The following is an 18,926-nucleotide window of genomic DNA, read 5'->3' as shown; positions in this document are numbered from 1 at the left end:
TCTGACCGACCACTATCCAAACGCGCTAATGTTTTTCAGCCAGGGCCTGCAAAGCCACGATTCAGCATTTTGCCGCCTTCTGAGAGCCTATGGGAGCCGTAGGAAGTGTCACGTAACAGCAGAGATCCCTTGTTTTGGATAGAGATGATCAAGAAGGCCAAGAAATGGTCAGACAGGGTACTTCCTGTACAGAATCTTCTCAGGTTTTGGCCTGCCAAATGAGTTCTGTTATACTCACAGACACCATTCAAACAGTTTTAGAAACTTTGGAGTGTTTTCTATACAAAGCTAATAATGATATGCAGGAGTAATAATCAGATTAAATCGGGTACGTTTTTTATCCGGCCGTGAAAATACTGCCCCCTATCCATAACAGGTTAAACTGTCATTCAAAGAATTATAGATGAACATCTCCTTTATGCAAACGCTATGAAAGATTTCAAAAAAGCTTCATGAGAAAAGCACTCTTTGCAATAATCTGAGTACTGAGCTCAGATAAATACACTAGGCTATACAGATAGCCGCCATCTTGGAGTCATCTAAAATCATACATTGCATTAGAAATATTCCCTTACCTTTGATGATCTTCATCAGAAGTCACTTCCAGGAATCCCAGGTCCACAATAAATGTTGTTTTGTTCGATAAAGTTAATAATTTATGTCCAAATAACTCCTTGTTGTTAGCGCGTTCAGTAAGCTACTCCAAATGTGGGGAGCGCGTGGACGATGTCGCAACGAAAAGTTAAAAAAAGTTGTATTTACGTTCGTTCAAACATGTCAAACGTTGTAAAACATCAATCTTTAGGGCCTTCAGAACGTGAAGATTCAGTAATATTTAAACCGGACGGTTCCTGTGTCTTGAAAAACGTTTTGGAACGGAGGATCCACTCTCATGAACGCGCGCCAAGAAGTGATGTCATCCCCTGCCTCAACAACTTCCCCGCCTTCTCATTCGGTCTCTGTTCATCGTAGACGCTTCAAACAACTTTGTAAAGACTGTCGACATCTAGTGGAAGCCTTAGGAAGTGCAGAATTATTACTATGTCACTGTGTATTCAATAGGAAACGACTTGAAGAGAGCCCATGCATCCAGATTTCCACTTCCTGGTAGGATTTCTCTCAGGTTTTTGCTTGCCATATGAGTTCTGTTATACTCACAGACACCATTCAAACGGTTTTAGAAACTTCAGAGTGTTTTCTATCAAAATCTACTAATAATATGCATATCCTAGCTTCTGAGTTTGAGTAGGAGGCAGTTTAATATGGGCATGTATTTTTTCCGAAATTGTCAATACTGCCCCCTATCCTTAAGGAGCTGTAAGAGGCTTTAGCATTAGACTGTTAAATAGCATTAGACTGTTAAATAGCATTAGACTGAGGTCGAAGGAATTGTCCGTAGAGCTCCGAGACAGGATTGTGTTGAGGAACAGATCTGGGGAAGGGTACCAATACATTTCTGTAGCATTGAAGGTCCCCAAGACCACAGTGGCCTCCATCATTCTTAAATGGAAGACGTTTGGAACCACCAAGACTCTTCCTAGAGCTGGCCACCCGGCCAAACTGAGCAATCTGAAGAGAAGGGCCTTGGTCAGGGAGGTGACCAAGAACCCAATGGTCACTCTGACAGAGCTCCAGAGTTCCTCTGTGGAGATGGGAGAACTTTCCAGAAGGACAACCATCTCTGCAGCACTCCACCAATCAGGCCTTTATGGTAGAGTGGGCAGACGGAAGCCACTCCTCGGTAAAAGGTACATGACAGCCCACTTGCCAAAAGGCACCTAAAGGACTCTGACCATGAGAAACAAGATTCTCTGTTCTGATGAAACCAAGATTGAACTCTTTGGCCTGAATGCCAAGCGTCACATCTGGAGGAAACCTGGCACCATCCCTACGGTGAAGCATGGTGGTGGCAGCATCATGCTGTGGGGATGTTTTTCAGCGGCAGGGACTGAGAGACTAGTCAGGATCGAAGGAAAGATGAACGGAGCAAAGTACAGAAAGATCCTTGATGAAAACCTGCTCCAGAGCGCTCAGGACCTCCGACTAGGGAGAAGGTTCACCTTCCAACAGGACAACAACCCTATCTCTGGAGAGACCTGAAAATAGCTGTGCAGCGACACTCCCCATCCAACCTGACAGAGCTTGAGAGGATCTGCAGAGAATAATGTGAGAAACTCCCCAAATACAGGTGTGCCAAGCTTGTAGCATCATACCCAAGAAGACTCAAGGCTGTAATCGTTGCCAAAAGTGCTTCAACAAAGTACTGAGTAAACGGTTTGAATACTTATGTCAATGTCATATTTCAGTTTCTTACCTATAATACATTATCACAAATTTAAAAAAAATCTGTATTTGCTTTGTCATTATGGGGTATTGTGTGTAGATTGATGAGGGGAAAAAACAATTTAATCCATTTTAGAATAAGGCTGTAACTCTAACGCCTTGGCCATAGAGAGGGGTTTTTTGTTCTTTATTTTGGTTAGGCCAGGGTGTTACATTGGGTGGGCGTTCTATGTTCATTTTTCTATGTTTTTGTATTTCTTTGTTTTGGGCCGTGTGTGGCTCCCAATCAGGCACAGCTGTAGTTCGTTGTTGCTGATTGGGAGTCACACATAAGGAGCATGTTTTTCCTTTGGGTTTTGTGGCGGATTGTTTCTGTTTAGAGTTTTTCCTGACAGGACTGTTTGGCTGTCGTTTTTTTGTTTGTTTTTGTAAAGTGTTCTCTTACGTTTATTAAAATTCAAAGATGAACACTAACTCCGCTGCACCTTGGTCTACTTCCACAGACAGCCGTTACAGTAACGTAACAAAATGTGGAAAAAGTCAAGGGGTCTGAATATTTTCCAAATGCACTGTACATGCACTCATCATGTGCTGCTTCTGTTATTCTTTATTTTACTCTTATTATTCTTTTTATTTTACTTATTTTACCTTTATTTAACCAGGTAGGCTAGTTGAGAACAAGTTCTAATTTACAACTGCGATGTGGCCAAGATAAAGCAAAGCAGTTCGACACATACAACAACACAGAGTTACACATGGAGTAAAACAAACATACAGTCAATAATACAGTAGAAAAAGTCTATATACAGTGTATACAAATGAGGTAGGATAAGGGAGGTAAGGCAATAAATAGGCCATAGTGGCGAGGTAATTACAATATAGCAATTAAACACTGGGATGATAGATGTGCATTATTATCTATCCTGATGTATAGTCACTTTACCCTGCCTTCATGTACACATCTACCTCAAATACCTTATTATTATCTATCCTGATGCCTAGTCACTTTACCCTGCCTTCATGTACATGTCTACCTCATTATTATCTATCCTGATGCCTAGTCACTTTACCCTGCCTTCATGTACACATCTACCTATAATACCTTGTACTCCTGCACAGTGATCTGGTCCTGGTACTTCCTGTATATAGCTCCACATTGATCTGGTACTGGTACTCCCTGTATATAGCTCCACATTGATCTGGTACTGGTACTCCCTGTATATAGAGCCACATTGATCTGGTACTGGTACTTCCTGTATATAGCTCCACATTGATCTGGTACTCCCTGTATATAGCTCCACATTGATCTGGTACTCCCTGTATATAGCTCCACATTGATCTGGTACTGGTACTCCCTGTATATAGCTCCACATTGATCTGGTACTGGTACTCCCTGTATATAGCTCCACATTGATCTGGTACTGGTACTCCCTGTATATAGCTCCACATTGATCTGGTACTCCCTGTATATAGCTCCACATTGATCTGGTACTGGTACTCCCTGTATATAGCTCCACATTGATCTGGTACTCCCTGTATATAGCTCCACATTGATCTGGTACTGGTACTCCCTGTATATAGAGCCACATTGATCTGGTACTGGTACTTCCTGTATATAGCTCCACATTGATCTGGTACTCCCTGTATATAGCTCCACATTGATCTGGTACTTGTACTCCCTGTATATAGCTCCACATTGATCTGGTACTGGTACTCCCTGTATATAGCTCCACATTGATCTGGTACTGGTACTCCCTGTATATAGCTCCACATTGATCTGGTACTGGTACTCCCTGTATATAGCTCCACATTGATCTGGTACTGGTACTCCCTGTATATAGCTCCACATTGATCTGGTACTCCCTGTATATAGCTCCACATTGATCTGGTACTCCCTGTATATAGCTCCACATTGATCTGGTACTCCCTGTATATAGCTCCACATTGATCTGGTACTCCCTGTATATAGCTCCACATTGATCTGGTATTCCCTGTATATAGCTCCACATTGATCTGGTACTGGTACTTCCTGTATATAGCTCCACATTGATCTGGTACTCCCTGTATATAGCTCCACATTGATCTGGTACTGGTACTTCCTGTATATAGCTCCACATTGATCTGGTACTCCCTGTATATAGCTCCACATTGATCTGGTACTGGTACTCCCTGTATATAGCTCCACATTGATCTGGTACTGGTACTCCCTGTATATAGCTCCACATTGATCTGGTACTCCCTGTATATAGCTCCACATTGATCTGGTGCTGGTACTCCCTGTATATAGCTCCACATTGATCTGGTACTGGTACTCCCTGTATATAGCTCCACATTGATCTGGTACTGGTACTCCCTGTATATAGCTCCACATTGATCTGGTACTGGTACTTCCTGTATATACCTCCACATTGATCTGGTACTCCCTGTATATAGCTCCACAGTGATCTGGTACTGGTACTCCCTGTATATAGCTCCACATTGATCTGGTACTGGTACTTCCTGTATATACCTCCACATTGATCTGGTACTCCCTGTATATAGCTCCACATTGATCTGGTACGGGTACTTCCTGTATATAGCTCCACATTGATCTGGTACTGGTACTTCCTGTATATACCTCCACATTGATCTGGTACTTCCTGTATATAGCTCCACATTGATCTGGTACTTCCTGTATATAGCTCCACATTGATCTGATACTCCCTGTATATATACAGGCTGTATGTAGCCTGTATAAAGCCTGTATGTAGCCTGTATGAAGGCTGTATGTAGCCTGTATAAAGGCTGTATGTAGCCTGTATGAAGGCTGTATGAAGCCAGTGATTTACATGAATTGTTTTATTTATTAATCACAGTGTATTTATGGACATTGGTTGTTGTTTGTGCTCTTCTGTCTCCAGATTTCCAACACAAGATCACCGTGCAGGCCTCTCCCTCTCATGATCGATGCAGGAGTTTACTGGGTAGTCTCTCCAGCCCTCCCACCAGTCCCCAGGCCCCGTTACTACCACGCCTCAGAGCCATACAACGTAAACACTATACACTATTTACATTTACGTTTATTTAGCAGATGGTCTTATCCAGAGTGGCTTACAATCAGCTGATACTGTATATCCTCCTAGGTTTGGGTTGACCATTGACCGTATTTACAGTTCAGCACATGTTCGGTATTATTTGTAAACATGATGTATTGTTAGTTAATATTTATTTACCGTGTGTAATGAAAACAGCTTACTAACCAGAGCTCTCATGACAACAAAAAAACACATTCCATTTTTTTAAATAAATGTCAACTTCTAAAATGGAGTCTTGTTCCGTGTTTTTGTAAATGTGAACTTCTAAAATGGAGTCCTGTTCCGTGTTTTTCCAGTGACTCCAGGAGGAGAGGGGTGTAAAGGTTGGGGCCGGTTGGATGAGGAGGAAGAGAAGAGAGGCTCCAGGAAGAAAGGCCGTATCAGGGGCTCACACAGAGAACACAGTGATGATGAGGGGTGAGGCAGGGTGAGGGGGGAAGGGTCGGGCATGGGGCAGGGTGAGGGAGGGCGGGGCAGGACCAGGGCAGGGTGAGGGAGGGTGGGGCAGGACCAGGGTGGAGCAGGGCCAGGGCGGGGCAGGGTGAGGGAGGGTGGACCAGGACCAGGGTGGAGCAGGACCAGGGCGGGGCAGGACCAGGGTGGGGCAGGGTGAGGGAGGGTGGGGCAGGACCAGGGTGGGGCAGGACCAGGGTGGGGCAGGGTGAGGGAGGGTGGGGCAGGACCAGGGCGGGGCAGGACCAGGGTGGGGCAGGGTGAGGGAGGGTGGGGCAGGACCAGGGTGGGGAAGGACCAGGGAGTCTAACCTGATCGCATGCATGTTTGTGCTGTCTTGCATGACAACGACCAGGCTACAACAGACCTTACTTATACCAAAGAGGATAGTTAACATACCACTATTTAGTGATTCTCTGTAGCTCTTTATCTCCTGTCCCTACCAGCATCAAGGTCCCTCAGGAGGGGAACAGGCAGAGGTCCTGCAGTGCCCCAAATCTCCGCAGGTCACCGAGACACAGCCCCGCCATACCAGGGGTACCCAGCCTCACTGAGATGGGTAAGGACTGAAATAACATTATTAAAAATGGGTAGGGACTGAAATAACATTATTAAAAATGGGTAGGGACTGAAACAACATGATCAGAGATGGGTAAGGACTGAAATAACATTATTAAAAATGGGTAGGGACTGAAATAACATTATCAGAGAAGGGTAGGGACTGAAATAACATTATTAAAAATGGGTAGGGACTGAAACAACATGATCAGAGATGGGTAAGGACTGAAATAACATTATTAAAAATGGGTAGGGACTGAAATAGCATTATCAGAGAAGGGTAGGGACTGAAATAACATTATTAAAAATGGGTAGGGACTGAAATAACATTATCAGAGATGGGTAGGGACTGAAATAACATTATTAAAAATGGGTAGGGACTGAAATAGCATTATCAGAGATGGGTAGGGACTGAAATAACATTATTATAAATGGGTAGGGACTGAAATAACATTATCAGAGATGGGTAGGGACTGAAATAACATTATTAAAAATGGGTAGGGACTGAAATAGCATTATCAGAGATGGGTAGGGACTGAAATAACATTATCAGACATGGGTAGGGACTGAAATAACATTATCAGAGATGGGTAGGGACTGAAATAACATTATTAAAAATGGGTAGGGACTGAAATAACATTATCAGACATGGGTAAGGACTGAAATAACATTATCAGAGATGGGTAAGGACTGAAATAACATTATCAGAGATGGGTAGGGACTGAAATAACATTATTAAAAATGGGTAGGGACTGAAATAACATTATCAGACATGGGTAGGGACTGAAATAACATTATCAGAGATGGGTAGGGACTGAAATAACATTATTAAAAATGGGTAGGGACTGAAATAACATTATCAGACATGGGTAAGGACTGAAATAACATTATCAGAGATAGGTAGGGACTGAAATAACATTATCAGAGATGGGTAGGGACTGAAATAACATTATTATAAATGGGTAGGGATGGAATAACATTATCAGAGATGGGTAGGGACTGAAATAACATTATCAGAGATGGGTAAGGACTGGTATAAGATTGATACTGATAGCCTAACATGCTGACCAGACTGCACGCGTGTTGATTTTGTCCACCCACACCAGATGCCATCAGGACACGGAGGTTGAAATATCAAAACAAACTCTGAACCACTATATTAATTTGGGGACAGGTCAAAAAGCATTAATTATTTATGGCAATTCAGCTAGCTAGCTTGCTGTTGCTAGCTAATTTGTCCTGGGATAAACATTGGGTTGTTATTTTACCTGAAATGCACAAGGTCCTCTACTCTGACAATTAATCCCCAGATAAAAGGGTAAACAGAGTTAGTTTCTAGTCATCTCTCCTCCTTCAGGCTTCTTCTTCTTCTTCGTTGGAATTTATATGGAGGTTGGCAACCAACTTTAAGGTGCATTACCACCACCAACTGGACTGGAGTGTGGACCTCAGTTCATCTTTCAATCACCCACGTGGGTATATGCTCCTAAAAACCAACGAGGAGATGGGGGAAGCGGGACTTGCAGAGCGTCAAGTGTCACAAATAGAACCAAGTTCTATTTTAGCGCCTGGCTACGCAGACGCTCGTTGACGCTCGTGAGCAGTGCGGGTGCAATGATTGAATAACATGTATGTGTAAATTTTATTTTGCGACGTGAGCAGTGGGGTCAGCATGTAACAGAGATAGGTAAGGACATGTACCTTAGCAACAAAGTGTTGCCAATAATCAAAAGCCACAATAATGTAATGTAGTGAAACCCTCTCCTCCCTGTAGAGAATGAAGACTGCTGCTACTCTACTGACCCAGCTGGAGGGGCCAACGCATCCCCCAGCCAATCCTACCTCTGCATCCCCTTCCACAGGGAGGGGCCTGTTGCCGACGGTAACGCAGGAGGAGGCGGGGAGTACTGCCCTAGTTACCATAGCACCCCGGCCCCGGACACGCCCCCCAGTAGGAAGAGTCCTGCCGGGCGGGGGAGGTCAGAGCTGGTGCTACTGGGGTGTGGGGCCTTGCTGGCTGCGGTAGGACTGGGCTTCAATATGACGACTCTGGCCCAGCCTGGGACTGGTTCTAGTTCTGGGACTGAGGGGGCTGCGGAGAGCAGCAAGCCACCTCGCTGGGAGGGCTTCTTCCACCGTACAGGGACAGGGGGCCAGAGACGGAGCAGCAGTCCCCCCACACGCAAGCTCTTCAGGCGGGGAGGGGACAAGGAGAGCCCCCTGAAGCACTCGGTTGCCCCGGTGACGGAGCGGGTTGGAGGCGGACTGTTTCCGTCATCTCTCACACTGCTGTCACTGTCGTCTGTGTCGGACTGTAATTCTACGCGGTCTCTGTTACGATCTGATAGTGAGGAACTGTTGGTCTACCGCACTGCCTCTCCCCAGAACCCTGTTCAGCCTTCTGTCCAGCCTCACACCTCTGTTCACTCCCAGCCCCAGCATGCCTCACTCAACCCCTTGGTCAACACACACCTGGAGAGCTTCAAGCGTCACCCTCGGCAGTCCCTGACCCCGACCCATCTCCCCTCCGCTCCATCCTCCTCACGCTGTCTACACCGGACTCCCTCCGACGGAGCCATCAAGACACGTTGCCCTCCAAACTATATCCACCCTTTTCCTTTACCTGTCAGAGCAACTCTGGAGACCACAGGTATCTTTACTGTTCTCCTACGGACAGTTTCTTGTTGATCTGCTCTAGCTATATGGCCTGATTCATCCTGTCTTAATATCCCTACAGTGAGGGGAAAAAAGTATTTGATCCCCTGCTGATTTTGTACGTTTGCCCAATGACAAAGAAATGATCAGTCTATAATTTTAATGGTAGGTTTATTTGAACAGTGAGAGACAGAATAACAACAACAAAAATCCAGAAAAACGCATGTCAAAAATGTTAGAAATTGATTTGCATTTTAATGAGGGAAATAAGTATTTGACCCCCTCTCAATCAGAAAGATTTCTGGCTCCCAGGTGTCTTTTATACAGGCAACGAGCTGAGATTAGGAGCACACTCTTAAAGGGAGTGCTCCTAATCTCAGTTTGTTACCTGTATAAAAGATGCCTGTCCACAGAAGCAATCAATCAATCAGATTCCAAACTCTCCACCATGGCCAAGACCAAAGAGCTCTCCAAGGATGTCAGGGACAAGATTGTAGACCTACACAATGCTGGAATGGGCTACAAGACCATCGCCAAGCAGCTTGGTGAGAAGGTAACAACAGTTGGTGCGATTATTCGCAAATGGAAGAAACACAAAAGAACTGTCAATCTCCCTCGGCCTGGGGCTCCATGAAAGATCTCACCTCGTGGAGTTGCAATGATCATGAGAACGGTGAGGAATCAGCCCAGAACTACACGGGAGGATCTTGTCAATGATCTCAAGGCAGCTGGGACCATAGTCACCAAGAAAACAATTGGTAACACACTCCGCCGTGAAGGACTGAAATCCTGCAGCGCCCGCAAGGTCCCCCTGCTCAAGAAAGCACATATACATGCCCGTCTAAAGTTTGCCAAAGAATATCTGAATGATTCAGAGGACAACTGGGTGAAAGTGTTGTGGTCAGATGAGACCAAAATGGAGCTATTTAGCATCAACTCAACTCGCCGTGTTTGGAGAAGGAGGAATGCTGACTATGACCCCAAGAACACCATCCCCACCGTCAAACATGGAGGTGGAAACTATGCTTCGGGGGTGTTTTTCTGCTAAGGGGACAGGACAACTTCACCGCATCAAAGGGATGATGGACGGGGCCATGTACCGTCAAATCTTGGGTGAGAACATCCTTCCCTCTGCCAGGGCATTGAAAATGGGTCGTGGATGGGTATTCCAGCATGACAATGACCCAAAACACACGGCCAAGGCAACAAAGGAGTGGCTCAAGAAGAAGCACATTAAGGTCCTGGAGTGGCCTAGCCAGTCTCCAGACCTTAATCCCATAGAAAATCTGTGGAGGGAGCTGAAGGTTCGAGTTGCCAAACGTCAGCCTCGAAACCTTAATGACTTGGAGAAGATCTGCAAAGAAGAGTGGGACAAAATCCCTCCTGAGATGTGTGCAAACCTGGTGGCCAACTACAAGAAACGTCTGACCTCTGTGATTGCCAACAAGGGTTTTGCCACCAAGTACTAAGTCATGTTTTGCAGAGGAGTCAAATACTTATTTCCCTCATTAAAATGCTAATCATTTTATAACATTTTTGACATGCTTTTTTCTGATTTTTTGTTGTTGTTGTTGTTCAAATAAACCTACCATTAAAATTATAGACTGATCATTTCTTTGTCAGTGGGCAAACGTACAAAATCAGCAGGGGATCAAATACTTTTTTCCCCCCACTGTAGATGTTCTACAACTGTTTTTCTTTCTCTATTCTCAAACAGATGGAGGTCTCAGGGGTATAAGTGACAACCAGGTTCCCCGGTTGCCAGATCCAAATCTGGTGTTTCCTCCTACACCCCGCCGCCGCTGCCCTCCTGAACGACCCAAAACCCTGGACTTCCTAGTTAGACCACGCCCCTCGCCACGGGTACGCTGCGACGTCTTCTTGGGCCAGTCACCTGGGCGGGGCAGAGGAGTGGGGCAGGGGAATGGAGAGTCCCCAGCCCACACCACCAGCACAGATACCCCTCCCACGGTGGAGTTTGGCAGGGACATGACCGTGCTTCCTACCCCCTTAGAGCCCCCGACACCATCCCCAAGGAGGGGACACAGTCTGGAGGCACCGACGCCCTCACCAAGGAGGGGACACCCACTGCTAACCCATCACATGGAGCCCAGAGACATGGAGGTACTAGCCACCCCCATGGAGCCCCCTACACCCTGCTCAACCTCCCCGCGGCGGAGGGGGGACAGTCTGCTGGACCAACAGGATGAGGAACAGTGTCTGGACCCAACCCTCCCACTCTGCAAACCCGAGTCCCAGTTCCCCAAATGTTCCCCGTACCGCTACCGGCCTGGGTTCTTTTCCTAACCTGGTCCAGTCTGCGTTCTGATCCTCCTCTGGTCCAACCTGGGTTCTGATCCTAACTCGGTCCATCTAGTGCTACCAGCCTGGGTTTTGGTCGTAAACTGATCCAATCTGGGTTCTGGTCCTAACCCGGTCCTTGTAACGCTACCGGCCTGTGTTCTGGTCCTAACCTGGTCCCTCTAGCGCTACCGGCCTGGGTTCTGGTCCTAACCTGGTCCAGTCTGTGTTCTGGCCCTAACTTGGTCCAGCCTGGGTTCTGGTCCTAACTCAGTCCCCGTACTGCTACCAGCCTGGGTTCTGGCCCTAACTTTGGATCCTCTCTTAAAACACCAACAGAATCCTCTCCTAGAGTCCTAGAAATACACCCAGCCCACACTGTTGGAGGGGAGGAGGACTGGGCCAGCCAGCCCGCACTGTTGGAGAGGAGGACTGGGCCAGACCACACTGTTGGAGAGGAGGGGGACTGGGCCAGCCAGCCCGCACTGTTGGAGAGGAGGGGGACTGGGCCAGACCACACTGTTAAAGAGGAGGGGAGGAGGACTGGGCCAGCCAGCCCGCACTGTTGCAGAGGAGGGGAGGAGGACTGGGCCAGCCCACATTGTTGGAGGGGAGGAGGACTGGGCCAGCCAGCCCGCACTGTTGCAGAGGAGGGGAGGAGGACTGGGCCAGCCCACATTGTTGGAGGGGAGGAGGACTGGGCCAGCCAGCCCGCACTGTTGCAGAGGAGGGGAGGAGGACTGGGCCAGCCCACACTGTTGGGGAGGAGGACTGGGCCAGCCCGCACTGTTGCAAAGGAGGGGAGGAGGACTGGGCCAGCCCACACTGTTGGGGAGGAGGACTGGGCCAGCCAGCCCACACTGTTGAAGAGGAGGGGAGGAGGACTGGGCCAGCCCACACTGTTGGGGAGGAGGACTGGGCCAGCCCGCACTGTTGCAAAGGAGGGGAGGAGGACTGGGCCAGCCCACACTGTTGGGGAGGAGGACTGGGCCAGCCAGCCCACACTGTTGAAGAGGAGGGGAGGAGGACTGGGCCAGCCAGCCCACACTGTTGCAGAGGGGAGGAGGACTGGGCCAGCCCACACTGTTGCATAGGAGGGGAGGAGATCTGGGCCAGCCCATACTGTTGCAGAGGAGGGGAGGAGGACTGGGCCAGCCAGACCACACTGTTGCAGAGGAGGACTGGGCCAGACAGACCACACTGTTGCAGAGGAGGACAGGGACAGACAGCCCACACTGTTGCAGAGGAGGGGAGGAGGACTTGGCCCACTATTAGGCTCTTAGGCTATGGATTGTTCATGCGACAGAATTATATTTTTGTCTGGTCTGAGGAGTTCTTCTCTCACTGCAGACAGGTGCTCTATCCGGAGCAATATATTTAGAAAGCTGGGACATTGAGGTTTCTGCATCATGATGCATTTTACATGACACTACAACATTCTATAACAGCCATGTTATCTCCCCCATTAACATGACACTACAACATTCTATAACAGTCATGTTATCTCCCCATTAACATGACACTACAACATTCTGTAACAGCCATGTTATCTCCCCCATTAACATGACACTACAACATTCTATAACAGTCATGTTATCTCCCCATTAACATGACACTACAACATTCTATAACAGCCATGTTATCTCCCCCATTAACATGACACTACAACATTCTATAATAGCCATGTTATCTCCCCCATTAACATGACACTACAACATTCTATAACAGCCATGTTATCTCCCCATTAACATGACACTACAACATTCTATAACAGCCATGTTATCTCCCATGTTATCTCCCACAGGGCTTCATTAACATTACATGGAGAATATTTAAACAATGCTATGTCACTGAATGTCTAGAATTTAGAACAATATTCAACCTTCTAAAAGTTGGACCTACTCTTTAAATATATGGCTCTGGTCCTGTCTGTCTATTATTAAAGTGGAACTGGCAGCCAATTTGAATGACTTTGCAGATATGAAACAGACAATCATAATATCAGTCGAAAAAATATCAAATTCCCAGTTTATGCAACAAAACCAACATTATAAGAGGTTTTTTAAAAAAAAAATAGGTTTTATTATTTGACTCAATATTCAATGACGTACACTAAGGCATTGTTGGCAGAATAGACGGATGTAGTTCAATACATGATTAATATAATTCACCAATACATTTATTGGTGGTCCCCCCCCCCCCCCCCCCCAAAAAAAAAATGTGCTATCAGGTTGTAAATCACAGTTTGTACATTGTTGTTTGCTGCCACCACCCATTCGGAATACACTGTTTCAGTTTCAATGACTCGATGTTTGACAACAAAAAAAACGGACGAATGTAACTATAAGGCTAATGTCAATACAATCAAACTATCAAGGGCAATGATCACACGTCAGTCATAATGTGGCTAATAGGCTAGCGTATCTATTGATGAAGCAAGTTAAAAACACAGGGCCTAACGTTAGCTAGCTATCTGCTGGGAGGAGTGAGGGACCTCATTTTTCCCCATCATCGTTTTTTTCGGTGGCCACAGCTCGAGAGAGAGCGAGATATACAGGTGTCATTTGGTTAGCTAGCAAGAAATATAAATCGCTTCGCTAGCTAGCTATGCTGAACTTGAACGACTGGTATCCAGTTAGCATATCTCTTGCATTTGTAAATTCACTCTGGCTATCTACTCCGATTTTAGAGCACTCTCGTCTGAATGAATTGTCTGAGAGCGTAGAATAACTCAAGAATGTACGAATGCGCAACACCCGCTGAATATGACCGGTGTTGGTAAATGTTGGCCAAAAAAAATGTTATTAAATTGTTGCCAGCAGCATAGTTAGTCACTAATGCGCTAGATAACATGGAAACATCCTAACCGGGATCTGTTAGGGTGAGTAAAATGGTCAGAGTGAAATATTCTCTCATTTGTGTCTGGAAGTAGCTAGCAAGCTAGCCAACGTTAGCCAGTTAGCTTGGATGCTTTAGAGCGAAACGCTCTGAATTTACGAACCCATCCTTAGTTGTCAATTAAATGCATTTGTCATAGATCAAATGGGTGGGAAGGCAAGTTCCCATCCAGTTGTCAAAAAACGTGGGTTGGAACAAGCATGCGTCATCGGCAGGCATCCTGCAGAAGTACGAGCAGGCTACTATTTCCCCATCGTTTATAGGTGCAATTTTGACAACCAACTAGCTGAAAAATGTTATCTAATGTTCCCTCCTTAGATTTGAGCTCATCTCGCTCTGGCTAGCATTAGTTGTTGATCTTGTTGTTGATGATGTGTATAACCGAGGGAGAGAGAGCCTACCTTTTCATGGATGTTTGATCAATAGGACTGTAAAAGTTCCCATATTTAATTTACATATTTACAGAAATACATTCAGGTATATTTTGTGGGGGTTTTTTAGGTTGTAATGATCTCAAGTCACACTGTTGCTACTTCCTGTAAACACACAGTCCAGTGCGAAGTGAATGATGACAGGTCCATATGGCAAATGGTTTATTTGCATAAAGGCCTACTGTCGCTCTGATTGGCTATGGCACACCGGTCTCCATAGACTCTGGTCCTGGATGAGACAGGTGTTTTTAATGAGGTTTTATGTACTGCAGTGTCTATTAATTGTCCAAAACGCACGGTTGCTTTCCCACTCTATATCGATATACAATTTTCAACAATGCCTTAATCTATGTCATTCCTAAACATTCTATGATTTTATAAAAATGTGAAAATGACCATATCTAAGCGCTTGTTTGTCAGAAAATGTTTTTGTTTATTTTTTAAATAAGTCATATTCTTCTTGTGGGTGTATATGAATAGATTGTAGTAAGATTTCATGTTGTTTAAAAACGCTGTCAGTTCCACTTTAGGCATACTGTAAATCCCTATGACAAGCTGATGCTATGGCTGAAGTTCTCTTGGCTGGGATGATGACTTGGATCCAGCGCAGGCCTAGGGCGCTGCTGATAACTTCACAAAGCTTTACCATTTTTATTTTGTATTCAAAAGTTCAAGATTGTGCATTTTAAACAAAAGTGCACTTTTGGGCAGCGTCATGAATGTAAAGCTTGTTTTGTTTGTTATTTCTCCATTTCTTCAGTGATATGTTCTTTTTTTCTGCAAGCAAAAACCTCAAATCTCTCTGTGTCACTTGATTGATTTGTATCTCGTCACTCTTGAATGTTTTCTGAGTGTTATAATGGCCTGCTGCTTGTGTTGCAGTCACACTTCCTTCCTTTTTGTTAGATCTCTGTAAGTATCAAGCACTCTATATATATTGCATCCCAAATGGCACCCTATTCCCTTTATAGTGCACTACTTTTGACCAGGGCCCAATAAGGGGCCCATTTGGGACCCATACTACATCTTCACCACGAAACACTTCCAGAAATATCCTGATAAAATGTGATGTTAGTAAATTTACACGTCACTTTACACCGCCCATCACCACAGGGCTTCAGTAAAATACACCGCCCATCACCACAGGGCTTCAGTAAAATACACCGCCCATCACCACAGGGCTTCAGTAAAATACACCGCCCATCACCACAGGGCTTCAGTAAAATACACCGCCCATCACCACAGGGCTTCAGTGACATGTATAGCTATAACCATATAGATATAAATATATCTCTATCAGGATTTGGTTCAATTCCAGTCAATTCAGGAAGTACATTGAAATTCCAATTCCAATTCTCTTCAATGCTTTTCTACAAGGATTTGGAATTGGGGACTTGGTTTACTTGATGAATTGACTGGAATTTAAATGGGATTGACCCCGACCCTGATCTCTGCATATATTGCTCTGATTATGCTTATTATAAAAAACATTGTATGTACTTTGTCTGAGGCCTGGGTATGTATGATCCATGACAATTATCAACAGAATATGTGCTGCAGTTTTTCAAGGTGAAACCTGTCTATTGTATAGCCTGTTTTTTGCTATCATAGCAACTCCTTGGCATTCATTGTCATGCCAAGAGCTCAAACAGAGGAGTATATTACAAAGCAGGATCCAACAGCTAACTTGCCTAAATATTCTGAAATATACTTTCTATTTCTTAGGAAGAGAAGCTTGAAATGGGTATAGTCTAACTGACTCAACAACCAAAAAAAACACAGATATAAGTTTAGCTTTCTTAAAGGCCCAGTGCATTCAAAAACGTGATTTTTTTTTTCCCCCCCCCCCTGTGTTTTTATATATATTTCTACACTATGAGGTTGGAATAATACTGTGAAATCGTGAACATGATGATAATGCCCTTTTTAGTGTAAGAGCTGTTTGAAAAGACCGCCTGAAATTACAGCCTGTTTCATTGGGATGGCGTTTTGGGCATTCCATGGTGACATCACCAGGCGGTAAAAAAAAAAGAAGCCCCATTTAGACTTGTCCAATTTGGCCCCTCACTCAGATCACTTTCAGACAGTCCTAGCAAAATTCTTGCTTATTAAGAAATTGCTCTTTGACCAGTTTAATTGAAAACAATCACAGTAAGGTACTTAGTTGTTACCTAGAAATGATTTGATATCGAGATTAAAAAAATAAAAAAATGGTTGCATTGGTCCTTTAATGATCTAGAAAAATCTATTGTTTTTTATGGTTGTTTAACAAAGTTAGGGGCTGCCGGGAGCCTAGCGGTTAACAGCATTGGGCCAGTAACCGAAAGGTCGCTGGTTCGAATCCCTGAGCCGACGAGGTAAAAAAAAAATGGTCAATGTGCCCTTGAGCAAAGCACTTATCCATAATTTCTTCTGTAAGTCGCTCTGGATAACAATGTCTGCTAAATTATGTAAATGTTAGCTGGCTAACTCATTGAGCCTGCTAAGTATTATGCCCTCTGATCTGGGACCACTAGGCTAGGATCTGGGACCACTAGGCTAGGATCTATTGTCCATAGAGAAACATCTGTATTGTATATTACTAACGTATCTCATAAGCTATTGTTGAAATGATTGAAAATTGGATTCAATGTGTCCGTTGTGTTTTCGCGACGGACTTCACTGCATTTTGTCTTGACTGACCAAACCAATCGAAACAGGCCCTGGTGGCGTGTCATAGTTTTTAAAAAATTAATTAATTTATATTTTTCTTTTATTTATAATGCATTTATTTTGATTCTTTATTTATTTTTGTATTTATTTTGTTTTTCGCTTGCTTTTGAATATGTCTCTCGAGTGTTAGTTTCAAAATGTTCACAACGATTCTATTTGTGTCTTGTGTGTTTTAAAAGGGGCTCTGTCATTAAGCTGTATAGCAGGTTTGACAGGTGCAGCCGGGTTAGAAGTGAAAAAGGATGGAGTATACGTCAATGACATGCTCCCAGAGTTGAACTGAGGCTGGCTGTGAAACTTCCTGTTAAAAGCATTGCTTTCTATGGACACACCATATATTGTGTCTTCTTTAAAAGATAATCGATTGACAAACATGACTCTTTCAGTGTTAAATCTGTAAGTTCTCCAACAACCTTACAACCAGTTTCTAGACCACGTGTCCAACTCACTCCACAGAGCTGAGTGTCTGCAGGTTTTCACTCCTCCGCTGTACTTGATTGACAAATTAAAGTCACTGATTAGTGAGGAACTCTCCTCACCTGGTTGTCCAGGTCTCAGTAAGGAACTCCCCTCACCTGGTTGTCTAGGTCTCAGTAAGGAACTCTCCTCACCTGGTTGTCTAGGTCTCAGTAAGGAACTCTCCTCACCTGGTTGTCTAGGTCTCAGTAAGGAACTCTCCTCACCTGGTTGTCTAGGTCTCAGTAAGGAACTCTCCTCACCTGGTTGTCTAGGTCTCAGTAAGAAACTCTCCTCACCTGGTTGTCTAGGTCTCAGTAAGGAACTCTCCTCACCTGGTTGTCTAGGCCTTAATTGAAAGGAAAAACCAGCAGACACTAGCACCTCCATGGAGTGAGTTTGACACCCCTGGTCTAGACCCTGCAGTATCCTATAAACTGAGTTTCATGCTTCCTATCGACTGAGTTTCATGCTTCCTATCGACTGAGTTTCATGCTTCCTATCGACTGAGTTTCATGCTTCCTATCGACTGAGTTTCATGCTTCCTATCGACTGAGTTTCATGCTTCCTATCGACTGAGTTTCATGCTTCCTATCGACTGAGTTTCATGCTTCCTATCGACTGAGTTTCATGCTTCCTATCGACTGAGTTTCATGCGTTATTAGAATGTATCCAATGGGAATGCAGTGTGGAGAATGTACATAACAACTGACTGTTCTGCTCTATATAATAATGATTAAACCAACCTGGGTGCTTTACTCTAAAGATGTATTGTCCCTGGATTAATACATACGAACAGGGTTGGAGAGTCCTGGACTAGATAGATGTAAACCTACAGTAGGTATCTCTCCAGGAACAGGGTTGGAGAGCCCTGGACTAGATAGATGTAAACCTACAGTAGGTATCTCTCCAGGAACAGGGTTGGAGAGCCCTGGACTAGATAGATGTAAACCTACAGTAGGTATCTCTCCAGGAACAGGGTTGGAGAGTCCTGGACTAGATAGATGTAAACCTACAGTAGGTATCTCTCCAGGAACAGGGTTGGAGAGCCCTGATCTACGAGGTGTATTATATCCTTTACACATCTACAAGGTGTAGGCTGTAT

The 18,926-nt window shown here is 44.8% G+C and overlaps 1 protein-coding gene across 1 annotated transcript in view; it reads left to right on the top strand.

The window, feature by feature from the left end:
• map3k9 (mitogen-activated protein kinase kinase kinase 9) overlaps positions 1–17,737 on the top strand; it is a 52,254-nt gene extending 34,517 nt beyond the window's left edge. The window contains exons 8-12 of the mRNA XM_014192389.3: positions 5,184–5,312; positions 5,654–5,774; positions 6,257–6,369; positions 8,143–9,018; positions 10,741–17,737. Coding sequence (XP_014047864.1) covers positions 5,184–5,312; positions 5,654–5,774; positions 6,257–6,369; positions 8,143–9,018; positions 10,741–11,330 — 1,829 coding nt within the window. The 3' untranslated portion in view covers positions 11,331–17,737. The remainder of the gene's footprint in view (positions 1–5,183; positions 5,313–5,653; positions 5,775–6,256; positions 6,370–8,142; positions 9,019–10,740) is intronic.
• Positions 17,738–18,926: the final 1,189 nt, after the last annotated feature.

Source organism: Salmo salar, chromosome 01 (assembly GCF_965601325.2).
Source record: "Salmo salar chromosome 01, fSalSal1, whole genome shotgun sequence".
Taxonomy (NCBI): Eukaryota; Metazoa; Chordata; class Actinopteri; order Salmoniformes; family Salmonidae; genus Salmo; species Salmo salar.
The sequence above is the reverse complement of the archived record's forward strand: the minus strand, read 5'-3'. Positions and strand labels throughout refer to the sequence as shown.